This window comes from Myotis yumanensis, unplaced genomic scaffold (assembly GCF_028538775.1).
Source record: "Myotis yumanensis isolate MYYU_CA2020_CCGP unplaced genomic scaffold, mMyoYum1.0.hap1 SCAF_10, whole genome shotgun sequence".
NCBI lineage: Eukaryota > Metazoa > Chordata > Mammalia > Chiroptera > Vespertilionidae > Myotis > Myotis yumanensis.
The window spans coordinates 8,703,852-8,723,781 of record NW_027223761.1 but is presented as its reverse complement, the minus strand read 5'-3'; the positions used below and the strand labels follow the sequence as shown (position 1 = coordinate 8,723,781).

The 19,930-nt window shown below is 47.7% G+C and overlaps 1 protein-coding gene across 2 annotated transcripts in view; it reads right to left on the bottom strand.

Moving 5' to 3' along the window:
* The window catches only part of KIAA1549L (KIAA1549 like), a 98,547-nt gene extending 82,723 nt beyond the window's left edge, over nt 1–15,824 (bottom strand). For both annotated transcript variants that reach the window (XM_070427759.1, XM_070427760.1), the window contains exons 1-6: nt 13,622–15,824; nt 12,634–13,251; nt 10,499–10,614; nt 7,381–7,600; nt 6,479–6,612; nt 1,209–1,371 (exon numbers count right to left, since the gene is read on the bottom strand). In XM_070427759.1, coding sequence (XP_070283860.1) covers nt 1,209–1,371; nt 6,479–6,612; nt 7,381–7,600; nt 10,499–10,614; nt 12,634–13,251; nt 13,622–15,824 — 3,454 coding nt within the window. The remainder of the gene's footprint in view (nt 1–1,208; nt 1,372–6,478; nt 6,613–7,380; nt 7,601–10,498; nt 10,615–12,633; nt 13,252–13,621) is intronic.
* Between the last annotated feature and the right edge of the window lie 4,106 nt (nt 15,825–19,930).

Sequence of the window (19,930 nt, the reverse complement as noted above, 5' to 3'; positions counted from 1 at the left end):
CAGCGCCTGGCACACAGTAAGTGCTCAGCAAACCTTAGCTGTTGTGATTATCAAAATATCAAGATGAAAGAAAACAAATTCTTCACTTGCTGACAGGTGACATGATGCCTTCCTTTATGACACCACCTTTCCCATTAAACCCAGTTATCTTTCCTCACTGTGCGGAAATTCACAAAAGCTTGCTATTAAACAAAGGTTCAAAAAAAAATTCAGAATGGCTATCTTGTGCTAAAGCATAACCACACACATCCTCTCCTTTGTTTACAGAATCAAAAGCAACCATAGAAGGACATAGAAAGAATTTGGCTAATATCTATAATAATAAAAGTGGAACATGCTAATTAGACTGGACATCCTTCCGGATGACCTACCAGATGAAGCCAGGGCTGCGAGGGAAGCCCGGTTCCAGGTGCCCAAGGGGAGCTGGTACTGGCACCCCGGGGGAAGAATTTCGTGCATCGGGCCTCTAGTGTGTTTTATAAAAAGCTTGCTCAGTGACCTTGGGAAAGGATCAATCCTTACATTTAAGAGCACAAACCTTTACTTCCTTTGGGTACAAGCAAGTGTCAGGAGACAGAATGTAGGTTGCATCGTCTTCGAAGCCTTACACCTGCTGCATGGTGGTGAGGATTATGCATGAGGCATTAACGGAAGACGAGGCCACAAGGCTATCGGGACTTCATCAAGGGAAGTCATGATACTGATGGCAAATTAGCTGCACTGATATCTATAGCCAGAGCTGACGGCCCTGGGACATCTGCTGATGATAGAAGCGGGGGAAATTATAGCAATCCCTATCGCCACAAGGGCAAGTGCCCTGCCAGGCGGGCTTATAAACTCAGAGGCAGACTGCTTGGGTTCAAATTCCATGTCTGACCAGCCGTGTAAGTGTGGACGCTTTATTAAACTGAACAAACTTAGCTTTCTTATCTGCAAAACGGTGCTAATAATTTTGCACCTACTTGATAGGGTGGTTGTAAGGAGTAAATGAGACAAGAGGTATGTGAAGAGCAAAGGCATCCAGCAAGTGCTTTTTTTTCAATGTGCAATAATAAATTTGTCATCAATTCTATCTTCGTGTTATCACATATTCCAGTTGTTTTATGACTAAGAATTTAGTATGCAGCCTGGCACCATGGATGTTTGCACAATGGAGAAAGGCCCCCGGGGAAACTGGCAAAGTCCCAGCGTGACGGGGACATACTCACGTTCAGCAATGGTGAGCGGCGGGTAGGTGAGGTAGAACCCCACCAGCTCAGCTGAGAGCTGGCGGAGGAGGCTGCTGGCGACGGTGCCATTGAGGAAAGAGCTCCGGTTGGCCACCACGTACACCAAGGTGACGGTCTGGGAGGCGTTGGATGTGCTCACAATCTGAATCGACACAGGAGGAAAGGGGAGGGAGACATGCCAAATAAGATGAGGGTCTGTTTCACGGAGGCCGTGGGAGAAGACGTTTCAGCAGAAGTTGAGGGTAGGACTGAAAGGGAGGTGGGGAAAGAGCGAGGAAGAGACAAGAATAACAGCGGTCGTCACTCACTGACTGCGGGCTGCGTGCCAGGCATTGTGCGAAGGGCACCTTATCTCATTTCACCCTCACCACCACCCCGGGAGGTGTACCTGATTAGGATTCCCTTTTACAGAGGAGGAAGCTGAGGCCCGGAAGGATCAGGGGGCTTGCCCAAGGTCACACAGCTAAGAAGTGAGGGAGCCAGGATTCAAACCTAGGCAGTCTTTCAGGTTCTAACCCCTGCTGTGTATTTTCCCCAAGGGCTAGATTGTCTCACTTCTGCAGCATGGATATGTTCAATTTAAGGAGGACTCACGTGCTCAGATAGAAAAAGCTCAAGTAAAATTTGGGGGGAATTTTTAAGTTGGAAGGACAGGAAATGAACACCAGCCTAGTAAACAGTGACTGAACCCGATTACAAAGAAATTCAGAAACATCAACAGCTTCTTTAGAGAGTGATTGCATTTCCTTGTGGCCTATGAGTTCAATATAGAGCATGCAAATATAAGTATGAAATGGTGTGTTTTTCTTCTCGCATTTTGTCTAAGTCGGTTTTTTCGTTACTGGAAAACGAGGTTTTCTGGGTCAGGGTACGGACAAAAATATCCCACAGATGAGATTTGAAAAACAGATGCAGTAGGAAGTCATTCCACTTGGTGAGACAGCCTTTGTCTGCTCCTTCCTCCTCCCCATCCACTTGCCACCCTTCTTGTCCTGCTCAGCGACCCCAGAGGCAGACCCCTGTGGGCCAGACCACCCCAGTGGGTTCCTTTGTCCTCTGGCTTCAGCTAAAGGGAGGTCAGGGCCTGGTCGGGTAGCTCAGTTGGTTGGAACATCATCCCATGCCCCAAAAGGTTGCAGGTTCAATTCCCCGTCAGGGCACATATGGGAGGCAACCAATCGATGTTTCTCTCACATCAATGCTTCTCTCTCTTCCTCTCTCCCTTCCTCTCTCTCTCAAAAAAAATCAATAAAAAACATATCCTCTGGTGAGAATTTTTTTTTTTAAAGGGAGATCAGGAGGATGTGGAGAGAGTGAGAGTGAGATCAGAGCATTGGTGTTGGGGACTCCATCCCTGTGGGGTCAAAGCTCCCGTTAGGCAACTCAAGCCTCTGACTTCCTGTAACGGTTCCTTTCCCTGCCCCCTCAGCCCCAATTGTTCCTGTTTCGGGTACTGCACCGTCCCTGTGGTTTCCCGAGTGCCTGCCCAGGCTTCTGCAAAGGGTCCCTTCTATTGAACTCTCCTCAAATTGTCTTCATTTGAGTGTGCCCTTTCTTCCTGCCAGGGGCTGGCTGCTCTCTGTCTTTCCCAGGCCTCTGTGTGCTCAGACATACATATGTCTGCAACTTTCCTTTTAACCTTACTTTGAAGAAGACGGTCAAGAATACCTTCTTCACGTTATTTCCGACCTTTCCCCATGCATGGAAGTTCCTTTTAAATTCTCTTCTATAGTCACAGAGTACATAATATAGTCCCATCATTAATGACCTAGAGAGTCAACATTGCTGGTCAACTCTTACAGCTCTCCTCTCTGCGAAGTATTTTTAGAATGTGGTTTTAGCCACAGGTATTGATGCCTCGTTCTCAACTTACTAAAAAGAAAGCCACTTCTTTCTCAACAATTCAAAAGACCTCACTGTACTGTGACCCATAAAAGTAACCACTAAAATAACTTTACAGCCTTTATCTCCAACCTTATCTCTATTGTGAACATTTTATTTTCCGCTCTTCAACAAAACCCACTGGGTCCCAAACAGCCTGCAGTACGGGTGCCTCTGTGCACACTGTACTTGAACAGGTAATTATGATACCGTTACAATAAGCTGTTTATTAGTAACAGGAAAGGAGTAAAAGGGAGGCTAGAAAATATAGGCATCCCATGTATGCAGCGTTGCCAGAAAGCTGCAATTAACATTCTCCAAGTCTATCCCCTGCAGATTGCTGGGGAAGGGACTGGACAACAGACGCATGCCCAGTAAGGTCTGGGTGCCGTGGGAAGGTGCTTACCTGTCAGTCACACCTGGGAACAAGTCAGTGGCTAGAATAGGCATGGCCACTGCAAGCTGGAGAAGATTTGCTACCTAGGCTCCTGAACAAAGGAGCCTCCCCGCCCCCCAACCCCCACCCTCTTGCTGCTCGAGCCTAACTCCTGGCTTGCAGGGGCTCCCACACCCTGCATTCACCCACATGGCTCACGGCCATGTGGGACCCACACAACAGACTGATGGACTGAATCTAGTCTGATGCTACCTCAGACCCCCCCTCCACCATGGAATGAAAACTCTGGACACCGGCTTTGCTTTCAGCTCTACGAAAGCCCCAGCTGCTCCGTTTTCAGGACTGAGTTAAGGGACGTGGGACTTTATACAAGCAGAGGAATGTAACTCCAGGAAAAGAAGCCGTTTACCACATTTCATCTTCCCGTGGGGACCTCTCGAAATACTCATCCAGCAGCATCCCAAGAATGCCAGTCCCACTGCAATGGAGGAATCCCGTGTGTGTAATCCTCTGATAACGATTATACCTTTTTAAGCTAAGAATATTCTTATGGAAGTATAACTGTCATATGACATTACATCCGTTTCATACATTTTTATTGTGGTAAAGCGCATACACTTTACCATTTTAACCGTTTTAAGTGTACGGTTTGGTGGCATGAAGTACATGCACATCAATGACTGGCTGCCTCCTGCACGCCCCCTATTGGGGATCAAGCCTGCAACCTGGGCATGTGACCTTGACCGGAATCGAACCTGGGACCCTTCAGTCCACAGGCTGATGCTCTATCCACTGAACCAAACCAGCTACGGCTGCACCAAAATTTCTTAATCGAGTCAACTGTAATCTACCCTCTAATATCAACGCTATACAAGTAAAAAAAATAATTGTAAGTCACGTTTTCAATAATTCTCTAAACAAATTAATTAAATATTTACATGGTCTTATTCCACAGAGAATCCAAAGTGCTTCACAAATTATATTTAATACAATGAAATGGAAAGTTATAATTACAAAACCAGGTTCTGGAAAAACAGATTAAAGACAATCCCAGGGGAATGGCTATCATACAGCTTTCTATGCATGACATAGGGGCTAAGAGGGTTACTAAACCCAGGCAACAACTTTGTCTCTGGGCTTCCTATCAGCCAAGGCAAGAAGAGAAATGGGCTTAATAAACCAATTCACCTAGTTAGCCATTCATTTCTAGAGCTGTGAAGGAGGACCTATGTAATGCTTTCAACAATAAAGATTTTTTAAAAAGAGCTGTTGCCTGGCCAGCATGGCTCAGTGGTTGAGTATCTACCTATGAACCAGAAGGTCAGGGTTCGATTCCTGATCAGGACACATGCCCGGGTGGTGAGCTCGGTTCCCAGAAGGGAGCATGCAGGAGGCAGCCTATCGATGATGCTTCTCTCCCATCAATGTTTCTAGCTCTCTAGCCCTCTCCCTTCTTCTCGCTCTAAAAATCAATAAAAACATATTTTTTTAAAAAAAAGCTGTTGATACTCTCAAGAGCATTCAAAATCTACTTAGATACAATTTTCAAATTGCCTGTTGTAGTCTTTTCCAAGAAAGGTCTCTTCCTTGCTAAAGCCAAGGGCCGCTTTTTTATCTCGGCGTCCCTCCCAGGGCCTGATGACTAGCAGGTGCTCAGTAGGTCTGTGCTTCCTGAACAGAGCATATTCTAGCTCTAAGCAGGTTGTACCTATGAGTTCCAAATCCCATCAGAAAAAAAGATCTCCCACCAAAGAGCTGAGTCATACTCCCTACATAAATCGTAAGTCTGTGACACGTTTTTAAATCTTAGTCTAAAATAAACCAAATCATAATGAGATACTTGCACTTTGGATTGATCTAGAAAAGGAAAGCTTCTCATTCAAATTAAATTGAATGCTTTCTACATCGTCTTGGCTTTGCTGATAATTCACTTATGCTAAATGTCAATTTCGAAACCACTGGGTTTTATTGCAAAGGCTTTTGGTTTAGTGAAAACAGAGACATTGGCTTGTTCAGTTAATTAGAGAAATTTGGTGGCTGGATAAATACCATTAAGAAGCATCTGTCTTTAGTGGGATGGTATCTACACAATTGCAAAAAAAAGGGGGGGGGGTCTGAGAAAGACTTTTCATAGCATACCTACTGAAAATCCAGGAAACTGAAATATAGTAAACCAGGAGTAGGATTTTCCTGGGAAATAATCCATGTGTTTGTCGAAAGTTTCACCAAGGGCCCCATTTCTGCATTGCATTGATGCCAGTGTAGCACGATGAATCACAGTATGGGCTTTGGCTCAAGTCTTTGTTCTATTTTTTACCAACCATGTGACCTTCTGGACGTTTCTCACCTTTCTCTCCATGTCCTCGTCTGTGAAATGGTGATGATAAACCCCCGAAGGAAGTTTTAAGTATTATGTAGCAAAGCATTCATTAAACACCTAGCACAGTCCTGGCACACAGGAAGCCCTAAATATACTGTGTGTGTGTGTGTGTGTGTGTGTGTGTGTGTGTGTGTGTGTAAAGTAAGGTGACTGTTCACATGGATATCTGTAAAATGACTCAATGAAAATCACAGAATAGGCACATCTTAGTGAGTTAATTAAAAATGATTCATTTTATATGAGACATCTGACATATCTTATATAGTATATTCCAGTTCAATTTTTAAAAATAATGAATGAATTGGAAAGGCCTGAGGCATCTTCATGTGGGAAAATAGATATAAAATCCCAAACCACAGAAGGTAGAGAGCGACACAGCACCCATATCCCAGACAGCCTCACCGGTGCCGGGACTGACTCGACTCCGTGGCCCCAGAGTGGCACCGTCTCCTGCCTACATCACACGCCCTAAGCACAAAGTAACATCCACCCCAGGAAGCTTTGAAACGGGGGACCAAGTCACCTCTTGCCAACATCTATCTGCATTACGACTGGCCTCCGTCGACCACACGGCTCAAGCGCCCTCCTCACCTGAGTCGTCAGGTTGCTGTGGGTACTCAGCACCTTCCTCTCGGCATCCTGGAAGGCCTTCTGTAGCCTCTGCTCCATCGTCTGAGCAAACCTGCAGGACTGTATGTTGTCGGACTGGCTCACAAACTGAAGCACTAGAACGAGAGTCATAAATCCGCACTCGGGCTTAATAGCCGTCATAATATAAAACCACAATTTTTACATCAGAGCAATCAGGCAAGGAAGGGAGACAAGGTTTGGCTGTAGTTTCAGATGTGGCTCTGAACATGATTTAGAAGAAGAATTGGAAGTGTGATGAGACCCGAGGCCCTCCCAGTGCAAAAGATTTTGTGGTTTCATTTGATTGGAGTATGGAGACATCTGCTCCAAGATACTTTAAAAAAATAACCCAAGGCATCAAAATGCCTTCTGATTCTTTGGAGGGGGAAAATAATCAAATAACCTGCATGACTAAGTTGACTGAGTCTTTCCATTTCAATGGTTTCTCTTTGCTTGTGGCTTGGAATCAGCAGGAACCTTGGAAGAAAGATCCCAAGGCAGAAGCTCAGAGATTCTAATTCAGTGGCATCTGCAATGTGTTGCTCCAAAGCATAGATTTTATGGCTACTTAGCTCTTATCAGTACCCATAATACAAAAAACAAAATAAAAACTACAGTACTTGGTGCACAAAAGTACCAATCATATACGGTAGGAAGAAAGGCTCCTGTGAAGAAATATTTCTAGTAAATCCAGGAAAAAATTAGGCTGATGTGCAGGGCACTTGGGCATTTGATTAGCACGCCGTTTGGGGAAGGAACAAGAGATGACAGAGCAGTTAGCAATGGAGTTTTTAAACGGGTGTCTTCTTGGCACTGCCCCTGGTCCCAGAACCGATAGAATCCTTTCGTCCTGAGCTACTTGCCTGTTTTCAGCTGGAAGTGGCCTGCAGGCTGGGGATGCCACAGGGAGGCGAGTGCCGCCACGGACTGCAAGCTTGGGGTATGTTGCTTCAGATCTGCAGTGACGTTGCTGACCCCATAAACACCCAGCATTTCGATCACCACGGCAGGCAAGTACACCAGCCTCCCTTTGGTGGCATAGTAACCAACTGTGACGTTATGAGAATGTTCCAGAATGTCCACCTGCAAAACAAACGGACCCACAGAACTCAGTGCTCGTTTCCACTTTAAGTTCTTGGTGTTTCCTAGGACCATTTAGCATGTCTGGGGAAGAGGATGTTCTCGTTCAACAAATATTCTAACAACCCTATAAAGCAGACATAGATAGGCAAGACTCAAAATATCAGAATACAACAAAATATAAACTATATTTTGAACCTACATGGAACAGAATTAAATCTGCGCATTTTTGATTCCTTAAGGGATTCAGGATACTCCTGTGAGCACCAATTATCTCCCAAGATGGCAGGCAAAACAGATTTCCAGGAAACGGCATGCTAAAAAATAGCTTTATTATATTGCTCATCATTTACGGAAATTAAAAGGCAGAAGTGAGAGAACAAGTGGGGGCACTTTCAGGACAGGGGTCAAACAGTATATGAGGTGACTTCCTCTCTCTAGAAGCTGAGAGAAGAATGGTTTAGACGCCACCCCATTCTTGACATGTAGTTGGTTCAAGATTGAGGTGGGGGTGGGCCATGGAGAAAGTTTCTCTTAGAGCCGAGAGTCCTAAGAGATATGATAATCTGAGCTCTTCTTAACCCAACTGGAAGGTTTTGAGGCTTTAGATTCTACTATTTATTTTTGCTTTCTTCGTGTTTTATATTAACAAGTCAGGGTGTTCTTTTGTGGTTTCTTTATTTTCTTTATTGATTAAGGTATTACATATGTGTCCTTATTCCCCCACTGCCCTCCCCTCCCCCCTCCTCAGGCCCTCCCCCTCCTGGTGTCTGTGTCCATCGGTTAGGCTTATATGCATGCATACAAGTCCTTTGGTTGATCTCTCCCTTTTACCCCCACCCTCCCCTGCCTTCCCTCTGAAGTTTGACAGTCTGATCGATGCCTCTCTGTCTCTGGGTCTGTCTTTGTTCATCAGTTTATGTTGTTCATTATAAGTCAGGGTGTTTTAAACACCCACTTTCCCCCCTTGTTTTGGCATCTCCATTAGTAATGTCACATGCTTTTGCCCAAGAGATCAAGAAAACTGGTTTTGCAACAGGCTGGGTGTGCCTCTGGTTCCTCCACATTTGGTTTCCAAAGGTGGTGCTCCAGACGGGCGGCTTTAGGTGACTGATGGTTGCCAGAGGGGCGGGGGGTTGGAGGTTGGGTGGAAGAGTTAAAGGGATTAAGAAGTATAAATTGGTAGCTACAAAAGAGTCGCGTGGATGTGAAGAACAGCAAAGGAAATATAGTCAATGATATTGTCATAACTATGTATGGCACCGAGTGGGTACTGGAAATATTGGAGGGTTACTTTGTGAAATATATGATTGTTTAACCACTATGCTGTACACCTGACACTAATACAAAGTAATATTGAATATAAACTGTCACTGGAAAATAAAAAAAAAATTGTTTAAAGGTGGCTCTCGGTGGAACAAGCTACTTCTGGATGGAGCATGGACACAGCAGTAGGGATGCCAGAGAGAAAGTGACTCCTGCCCCTGTCCTTCTCATTACCCTAAGGACCGAGTCTCACTTTGGGGAGTACTTACTTTTAACACCCCTCTAATCCTTACAATCACATTTTTGCCAACCATGTCTAGCTTGAATTTAACAAGCTGCTTCCGTTATTCTCACTTTTATGATTCCCTTTTCTTAGGGACTTCCATTTGTGGTGGTAATATCAAACATCCTTTCAAAAGGTATGTATTGAAGTTCTTAAGAATGAGCCAATTAAAAAAACTATACATTCTGTCACAGCAGTCTGTGAGGAGATGCAGAAAAGGCAAAAACTATGAAGGTCGTTTGCAAATGAGAGAAGTTTAGTGGAACCTCTATCAGGCAACCAATAGAAACATTCACATTTTTCACTCTCTCTTTTTAAAAAAAATATATTTTTATTGATTTCACAGAGGAAGGGAGAAGGAGAGGGAGAGAGAGATAGACACATCAATGATGAGAGAGTCATTGATCAGCTGCCTCCTGCCCACCCCACACTGAGTTTTGAGCCCGCAACCCGGGCATGTGCCCTGACCAGGAATTGAACCATGACCTCCTAGTTCATAGGTTGATGCTCAACCACTGAGCCACGCTGGCTGGGCCACGTTTTCCACTTTGAAATAACGTTTCTGCCACAGAAACCACAGATGCCCCACATGAAATGCGTTTCTTTCTTTTTCTCTCTTTCAAAATTATATAAAAGAGACTGACAACGGCCAGCAAATTATGTACCAAACCTTATTCCTAGTCCTTGGTGTGGTAGTGGGGGGAGAGGGCCACCAAGCCAACTGCAGCTGCAGAACAAAACATCAAAGGAAGAGGCCAGAGCAACAGTTCCAAGTGTTGCAAAGGGTTGCCCACCGACTGCCAATTGCATTTACTGCTTTAAAACTTGGAATCAAACCAAAAGCGTGTAAAGTGAGGCTTCCATCACAGCGAGCAGTTGTTAAATAGTACTTGGCATTAGAGTGTTTGGAGGGGAAAAAAAAAAAAGTGTTTACTTCCCCGTCTGCTGCTGGCAATTTGAGCAAAGTTGGACTCAATTACAAGTCAGAGTAATTTTTAAATGTCCCGAAATAAATCATTAACTATTTACAATGGCGGGGAAGATAAAGGAAGAAGTAATGGATGATTTCTGGAGAATTACACGAACAATTACTAAATACTTTTCCCAGACAATGGGATAATAGGACCGATTAAAACAGTATATCCAGGCTTTAAGAAAAATCAATTTTCCACCTCAAGATTTGACCTTTTCCCCCAACAACAACACATGAACTATTTGCCAAAATGGAAAAAAAAAAAAAAAGATGCTCCGTGGCTATGGTACCCAGTGGGGGAGGAAAATGATCTGAACCTACTCTGGTCCCCCGAGGAAGACTAGACCGGATTAGACGGATGACAAAGCAAGGGGCTTACGTGAGCCGAGACGTCATTCTGGTGGAAAGCCTTGCGCAATGCCTGCGTGAGCCCTTTGGCTATACTGAGCTTCAAGGTTTCACTGATCTGCGCTCTCCTCTGCGTCAGAAAGAGAACTGTGGGACAGAACCGAAGTATGGTCATCAGGGTAAGGCAGCAGACGCCCCAACACATGAGCCCTCCTCTCCTCCCCGGCCAACACCTCCCACAAGTTCTGCGCGAAGCCGGTGAGTGCAGGTCCAATGAGGGCAGAGCTGGGGTAGCAGCTCTGCGGGCCCCACTCACGTCCTAAGGAAAGAAGGCCCTGCCAGCCATTTGTGCGGAGAGACAGCCATCATGCCGGTGGCACTTCATTTCAGACCAACGCTGCTTCTGACTTGGGAAGAGGGTGCTCAGCAGGACCTGCCCCTGGTGGGTCTGCATACAAGGGAATTCCCTCAACAGCATCCCCAAGAGCTGGCTTAGGGGCAGGGGCTGAGCTAGGTGCTGCAGCCTGAGTCAGGAAGGCAGGCCCCACCTCACAAGAGCAACAGAGACGGGGATGGAGACCAGAGCATTTGTGACTGACTGACAGGTGTTATTTGAAGGGAAGCCTAGGATGCTATTGGAGGCCCCAGGAGGAGCATCCAGCCCTGACTTGGGCAAGGGCGTGGGGACTTAGGAAGGGTTCCTGGTGCTTCTGCTGAGTCCTGAAGGATAATGGGAGTGAGCTTGCCAGGGGGGGAACCCACTCCCACCCACTCCCAGCGGAGGGAGTGTGGTTCCTTGAACTAGATGTGCAAAGGCACAGGGGAGAAGAGTGAAGTATTTCAGTGTATGTGTTTAGGCTTGGTTCTGAGAGCAACGGGAAGTGAAGGGTTTTGAATAAAGGCATGCATTTTAGAAGGTTCCTTTAACTGCAGACTGGAGAACAGGCTGGTGGGCGGAGGGAGATGGAGTCTGAAGGCAGAGAGATAAATTTGGCCATTTGTTGCAGAAATTTAGGTGAGCGATCGTGACAAGGTGAACTAGGGAAGTGGTAGCTGTGATGGAGAGAAAGCGTGTTCCAGGAGAACTGAAAGGAACTGGTGACTGACAGGGTGTGGCTGGGGAGCCAGGGGGTTGGGGAAGATGGGAGGGGGAGAATGTTCCAGACTTCTGCATCCAGGCGGTTGAGGTTGTCACTCAGAGGAGGTGGCATAGAGTTGGAGAGCAAGGGGGAGGGGAAGTGGGAAACCAGATGGTATAATTTCTTGAGATATAGGAAGAAATACTGTACTTTCTGCTATGCCTAGTTTCATATCCGTAGCATAGGATATGCCTCAAGAAATAATCTCATTTAGTTCTTTGTGGGGTGAAGAGGAAGGAGGGATGCAGGCATTCGACATTGGCATGCTCTTTCAAACACTGTATCTGATGCTTTTTGTAGCAAACACTACCACACTATGAAAAGGACCCTGTGCCTTCTTGGTCTGCTTTGGTGCCACTGAGAGGTGGGGCTGAAAAGATAGCACCCACCACCCAACATTTTCAAGGCCTCCTTTTTAACATCAAAAGAAAGCCCAGGTGCCCACGCAGTGTACCGTAGCCGTACTGTTAGTACCTGCTGATTGAGAAAACCCATGACACAAAGGCTTTCTGAATTCCGTGGTGCTTCCCGAAGTTGTCTATTTACTAACACAGCATTCATGCCTGGGAAACATCACTGCAGGCAAAACCTGTGCTTCCTCAGACCCCTGGCCGAACTGGTTTCCGAGGGGCCTCTGATTTCAGGACTGGTCCCGAGTCTAGATGGTGTCACAAAACGCTTGTCTTACCCTCCGTCACTGGATAAAGATCAGGGGTTCCCAACCCTGGCACTACTGACATTTTGGGCTGCTGAACTGTTCTTTGTCGTCAAGCATCCTGGGCATTGTAGGATGCTTAGCAGCCTCTCTCGTCTCTATCTCATCAGGTGCCAACGCACCCTCCCTGCCCTTCAAGACACCTCCCCCCCCCCCCCACATCTCCAGATGTGCAAATATCCCCGGGGGAGGGGGAGCTAAACTGCCCCTGGTGAAAATCACTGATCTCAAAGAAATCTAATAATTCTGTTGCCTCTCTGAAGCCATCATGTGCTTGCTGCTCCAAGTCAAGTCAGGAGAGTGGAGTCTTACCTGTCTTCACCAGGAGTTTACTGGACATCTGACACTCCAGGTTGGACGCCATTTTGCCAGTTGTGACCACAGCCGTCGACACCGCGGGAAGAGCGGCATTTGGGTTTTCTGCCAGCAGAGGCGGCAACCGCGTGGCCCTAACTGGTGCGGTGACGGACGTCAAGGCTGCGGTGATTGTCAGCGAGCGTGTGGTGGACGCCCTGGGCAGGTCTGGGTTGGTGGGGTTTGGGAGGTTCGTGTGCATGGCTTGTGGCTTCCTGGGGAGGTGTGTTGTGGACAACAGGCCGGAGGCGGTGCCCGTGTTCCCTGGCATGGCTGTGTGAGTGCTCGTGGTGTGTGCTGATTTTGCAAACATGTAGGTTGGCGTGAACGAGGAGGCTGGGTGGCCTGCCCCTGGTGTCGCCTTTGGGCCCGATGCCGTGTTGTTTGTGACATGTCTAGCTAGAGCAGTGGTCAAACTGCTCTTGACTAATCCAGAGGCCACGGCCGAAGGGCTGCTGCCAGTGCCCTTAGCGACCAGGGCTGCAGACAGCGCCGCCAGACTTGGTTTCCTCAGGAGCAACGTGGATGCTGCTGCAGCTGCTGTTGGTTCTGCCTTGGACGCCACTGCAAAGTCCACTGTAAAGAGAGAAAAAGCAAAGTTTGTCCCTGGCCCACAGTGCCCACATCCCTTGAGGTGATGAATAGATGTAACTGATGAGTTTGCTGGGATGAGAAGTCTCTGTGCTCTGAAATTCAGGCCACATACCTTAGGCTCATTAAGTCAATTAAGCACAATGAGAATGCCAGTTATAGCAAAGCTATGGTCGGTAATAAGGACACTTAAATTCTGAATACTTTCAAAAACACCAAGTCGGCAGAGGGTCAAGGGCATGACTATTTGGGGCTGCTGAGTCTTTCACCAGCGTGGAAGGGTGTGTCTGCTCCTGAGCAAAGCTGGGTATCTGTGTTGAGCTTGAAGATGCTTTGGCCACAGGAGCAGTCATACCTGTTTTCTGGGTACCAGGAAACAAACTTCCTGCATTAGTGGCTGCACCTGTCCATTTCTTGGGGCGCTGAGAAGGCGGAAGCACTTTGGATGGGGTCCTGAGTGAGGCCCTGGTTGACAGAGGAGATTCAGCAGTAGAGTGATATCTCGGGATACTCTGGAATGGTGTGGAAGCATGTACCGCAGGAGATGGGTAGAAGTTGCTGGAAATTTTGGAACTTGTATCCATTCCATCTGAAAACTTCTCCTGCAAACCAGCTGCGGAAGGCAGACTCGGAGAGGGTAGCGAGAGAGGCCATGTTGGATGGACAGGCCGCTGTACATGGGGATGAGAAATGACTTGTTGACTTGTGGATGGATCATCTTCAACTTCAGTTGCTCGGAAGTCTCTGGAATGGTTATTACTTGCAGACAAGACAGCTGTATGGTTTCCAACCATGGTAACATCTGACTGTTGGATGGGCTGGTCGGTGCCTGTATCAAGGACTGAATCCTGAATGCTAAAGCCTTCTGCAGTTGCTACATGCCCAGCCGTGTCTTTGAGATTCTGGGGGTCTATTGTATTAACAGCTGAAGCTAAAACACTGGGGGCAGGAGAGGAAGCTGAGTGAGGTTTCCAACTTGTGGAGTTAATTGTGTGCCCATTTATAGCATAATTTGTTTGCTGCAGCAAGCCAGATATCGTTGGTTCTGTGGAAAGGGATCCAGTTTCTGCGGAAAGGGAACTCCGGAACACATCTGTGACCGCTGGCTTTTTCACGCTTCCCATTGTTGAGAAATCATAGACCTCAGTGGAGGAGGGAAGTGCCGTCACCTGTTTGGAAGTTGAAACTGGCAGCTCCGAATGGCCCGCCGCAGCTGCATCCGTCTCTGGCTTGCTGCTGGAAAAGCCGGGAGATGGGGAAACAGTCTGGGCAACTCGTGTGGCGGGGAGAGAACGTGGAGATAATTCTGAAGCAAGGTTTGTTCTTGGCGTTGTACGGACAGTGGATGAAATAGGATCAGTGCTGAAAGCAGAGGTGAATCCATTTAGAGTGTGAAGACTCGGAATCTCTTTACTTTGGAAGGTCTGGAGAGCAACTGTCAAATTTGCCCTTTCGTTTTTCCTTGGGACAGCTGTCCTGCCACCTTCTTTCTGTAGCGAGAACATCCAAGAGGCGGCAAGGAGGTTAGGAAATGTGCTTGAGAGGAGGAAGTCGGTAGCGGCAGTAGGAGGGGGTCCACCGTGGCCCTCTCCCTGAGAAGTTGGCATTCGGGGCGGGGTGGATGGAGAGGCATGGTTCCCTGCCGGTTGCAAGACAGTGGGAGAATCTGCCACTGCGCCCTTGGAGGGTGATGCAGGAACCTCCCCAGAAAGGAGGGCTTGTCCTTGGCCGGCTGTGGTGGGAGGCAGAGGAGAAGGCACCAAAGAGGAAGATGTGTGTTCTGCTGAAAGGACGGGCCCTTCAGAATTCTCTGGAGCTGCTGACAGGTGCAGCGGGTTAGTGGAGTCCTTTGCAGTGGCGGGGGCTAGTGTCCTGTTGGTCATTTCCACTGCCCCCGACTCAGCGGTCTGGGAAAGTGAGGGCACAGCCCCACTCTTCAGAGCTGGCAGAGACGCCCCCTTGTGCACCGTTTCGGCCACCTCCGCTGTGACTGGCTGGGTGGATGCAGGCCTTGATGCCGCTTCCAAGCTTGACCAGGAGGGAGTTCCATGGGGCAGGTGAAGACTTCCAAGTGCTGGGGGAGGGGGAGACCGATGGGCCAGGTCTGGCCCGGACCTCAGAAACTCTGGTGTGGGGGAGCCTGCTGTGCGAGGATCCTCCGTGGGGGACAGCTCCGAATACTGCTTTGCTGAAGATCCAGAGAAACCTAGACGAGGGATGCTTATTAAATCCTGGGCATTTGGGGATGGAGTATGGTTCCTTTCATCAGTAAGTGGGTTTCGGGGTTTAGCCACGCTCTGACTTGGAGAGCAGTCAGTTGGAGCTGTTTGGGGGACTAAAGGCGCTGTGGTGGGTCGCCCGGTTGGCTTAGAAAAGATGATGGAATGAGGCGAGTCAGGAGCCAATGAAGGGGATGGAGATGGAGGGAGAAGCGGGAGGATGTCTGACCTCAGAGAATGTCGTTCTGAGATGGAAGGAGCCCCTACCCATACTGGCTGAGACGGGAGGACAGGGCTCAAGGACGTCCCCGAGGGGACAGTGGGCAATGTGGGGAGCATGCTAGTGTGAGGCAAACCTGACACACCGGCTGTTTCTCTTCCCCCTGGCGGTCTTGGCTGGACCGGTGACTCGGTGGAATCCTTGGAAGGCTCGAGGGAGGCGCTATATCCGCTCCCTTGGTGAGGGGAAGCAGAGAGGTCCCCGTGAGCCCGAGGCCTGCGGTGTGTCTTGGGAGGAGGTGTTCGGGTGAACGGCAGCACGCTGGTGTTGTCAGGGGTCGGGCCCAGCACATCCTTGATTCTATCCACTGCGGAGGAAGACTGGACTTCGGAGAAAGGCCATGTTGGTGAAATCAGGGACAATTTCCCGGGAGGAAACGACTCCGGGTTTGGGGTGACAGTTATCTGTAGGTTGTCTGTTCCTGTGAAACAAAACACCAAGCGGTCAGACATCAGCCAGTAAGTGCCTGCGGTGGTAGGTCCTGGAGAGACGGCGTGGGCAGGAAGGCGCTGCTCAGACCTCTTCCACCCCCGCACTGAGGACGCATTAAACACTCTCAATGCATCAGTAATTAGAAATATGCAAATGCTGCAGCTGACCTACAGGGCAGGAATGGAGACAAACTGTCCCTGTGAAGTGATGTTTAAGCAAAGATGTGGGACACAGTTGTGTATTTTAAATCTTTTTTGTTTTCTACACCACCTATGACAGCTGGACTGGGAAACTCCCAATCTAGAAAGTCAAAGACAAAGGTGGCTCCCTGCCATGGCCACTGACACCAAAACAAACCTCATCCGAAACCCAAACCGCCCAACGAAAGGACCACGTATCCAAATGCAGGTCTTTGCTTAGGACCCTATCGCATCTCGAGCAGAATAACTGGGGTTGCCTGTGTTTGGAGAGATGGCAGCAAGGAGACATGTGTCTTATTGAATATGAAAGGATTCCTGATGCTATCGTTCATGTCAAAAGCACAGGGGATTTCTTTCAGGTTAGGCTACTTCTGCAAGAAAAACTGTTCCCATCCAACCTAGGACCAGAGACACCCCCTCATCAGCTGGGGTCCCTACGAGCAGACTCACTCTCCCTGATGGCCTGATGAATTGAGAGGCCATGTTGAGAAAGCCCACGCAACACAAACTGTGGTGGCCGCTGGAGCTGCAGAAGTCTCTGGGAACTATGAGTGGCCTCTCCTAGCAGAAGGTGGCTCCAGCTAACAGCCGGCAAGAAGCCAGGGCCTCCCAATGCTGCCTCGGTTGCCTCCTGGGTTCCTCGAAACTACTTCTGTAACCCAGACAATGGCCGTCCCTTCCCACTCAGTGCTGTTCCTTTGGCTGCTGGAGACCCCGAGGAGAAGTCAGCCTAGGTTTCCAACCACGGTCATGGGACCCTCCCTCTGTCCCACTCACTGCCCACCTGTGGGTTTTCTTACTTGCAGCCCTTACAGAAAAGCAAACCCAACCACCAACAGCTCTTAGATGTAGGAAACTAAGCCAACCAACTAATAAACATTAATAAATACCCCAAACCCCTCCTCGTCGTCTGCCAGAGAAAGACATCTGCAGCTTTCTGTCAGATCCCAGAGTCAGACTGCCTGGATTCAAATCCCACTCCTCCATCTGCTAGCTGTGTGGCCTTGGACAAGTCACTTCACCTCTCTGTGCCTCATTTCCTCATTAGTAACATGGGGGCAATGACAGTACCTACCTTCTGAAATTCTCTTAAGGATTAAAGTGAAGTGATGCATTTAAAGTCCTTAGGACAGTGCTTAGTGCTCCCCAAATGCTAGCTATTGGTGGTGTTGCTACTGGTTATCTGTTCAGCCCAAGGCAGGCATGGACGCACTCAGAAGCTTCCTCAGAGAAGCCGATGCCAGTTAGAACTCATTGTCGCGATCCCCCACATCTGTGGGGGCACTTAGAGTCTGCAGAATATTGTCACACCCTGATCCCACCTCGAGGAAGAGGAAAGGTTATGACCCCCATTTTACAGTTGAGGAAACCAGGGCTCGGGGGGAGCAAGTGCTAACTTGCCCCAGGTCACACAGAGAGTTATTCTATAGTCGAGTATGTCTCACTTCTTTCGACGTCAAGCCCAAGTCTCCCCAGTGCTGTGCGTGGGAAGGAGGTCTTTCTTCCTCCACCTTCCGGTCTGGGCTGGGCTCCGTCCTCCCAGAGGGGACCCCCTCCCCCCCAGACCAGAGCCCACGCAGGAGCTCCCTCTCCCTCCTGAGTTGGATGGTGTGTCCCTCTTTGGCGCCGCTTGGGCAAACACCACTGAGCACAGCTCCACATCACAGAGACCCGTCAGGCTCTGACTCCCCGAAGGTCAAAGAGATGGAAGAAGCGCCATGGCTGTGCTGAGGCATCCATCCCACACCCCGCAGTTCTGAAGCTTGGCGCCGGGGACATTCCTGCCTAAGATGATTTCTCTTGGGGCTTTTCAAAAACAAAATGCACCGGTTAATAGAATCAAATTGCCATTCCTTGAAGCGCTGCCAGCAAATAAGAGGATTCTGTTTAATGCTTTGACATTCAACGTTTTTGTGTTCACAGAGGTTTTCTTTTTGTAAGAAGTTTACGGCTTTCGAATCCTTTGTGAAACAGGCTTAGAGATCAACTTGACTTTCCCCCCATTATATACAATGTCACTTTCATTTTTTAAAACCTCGGTTTACGTGATCATTACAGAAAACTTAGCAAAGACGGAAAAGTAGAAGGGAGAGAAAAAGAATCCCAGTCCTCCCTCAGCGCTCTCCACGTGCAGGGCCCACCACATGGAGAAAACCAGGTTCACACTGAGGTGAACTGCACGTCCGGGCTTCATCCTTGGAAAAGCTTTGGTTTGCTTGCTTTGCAGACCTGTAACCACACTGCATTCCCAACTCTGCACCTGCTCTTTCTCTTTGAACAGTATATTACAGCATATTTCCATACTGGATGAGGATGCATATTATTTCCGCTAAGATGTGGTATGTATTTTTGTTTGTTTAAACATCCCCCAACTGTCAAGGTGCAGTTGTTTATAAAAGTTCAGTATCTATAATAATAAAAGCATAATATGCTAATTAGACTGGACAGCTGAACGACTTTCCAGACAAAGCCAGGGCTGCAAGGGCCAAGGGCAGCCGCCGAGCCCCTTGCATGAATTTCGTGCATCGGGCCTCTAGTTATAAATAATGGCCTCATCCCCTTCCAATGTTGTCATCACAAACCCTCCGTGGCAGGTGGGACAGACACAATGACTTCCTCTTAGGGTCTAGAACCCTCCCCCCCGCCACACACACACAAGTTCATGCGCATCAGAAGTAAACCAATGGGACTTGGGGTTCTCTCTCCTCCCCCTATGCCCTTCTGATCTTTCTGATGGGGTCACTTGTAAGTTTAAAAACTTCATCCCACAAGATGGCATAAACTCAACCTAAAAAAAAAAAAAAAAAACCACCCATAATTGACCACCAATAACTGATCTTCATAACTAGGACAATCCTATTAGCAAACCTTTCCAAATTCTCATATTAATTTTTACCATTTCATTCTAATGGCCTTAAGGGAAGCTGAGGCCATTAAAACCCATTAGGCAAGAAAGACAGGAGATGTAGAAAAGTCTGTACCTAGAGAAAATCAGTCACAGGGCAAAATAACAGCATATTACCAGGCTTCACACCATGTTGAAAGGTTTAGACATAAACCACTTCTCAGTAATAGTCCCAGAATTAAGTTATCATTCTTCCCACAATCTTTATTTATAGGGTACTTTCCCTTTCTGCTTAGTGTTATAGCCAATTATCTCCCTTATTGGGACAATCACTTAACATGAATCCCACAAATACGTATTGAATGCTTCATCTGATGGTCACCCCTTTACAAAGGTTAACAAACTGTAATTCTCACAGAAAAGGTGGTTGATGCCACTGTTTAGGCAGTGATGGCGAACCTATGACACGCGTGTCAGAGGTGACACGCGAACTCATTTTTTTGGTTGATTTTTCTTTGTTAAATGGCATTTAAATATATAAAATAAATATCAAAAATATAAATCTTTTGTTTTACTATGGTTGCAAATATCAAAAAATTTCTATATGTGGCACGGCACCAGAGTTAAGTTAGGGTTTTTCAAAATGCTGACATGCCGAGCTCAAAAGGTTCGCCATCACTGGGCTAGT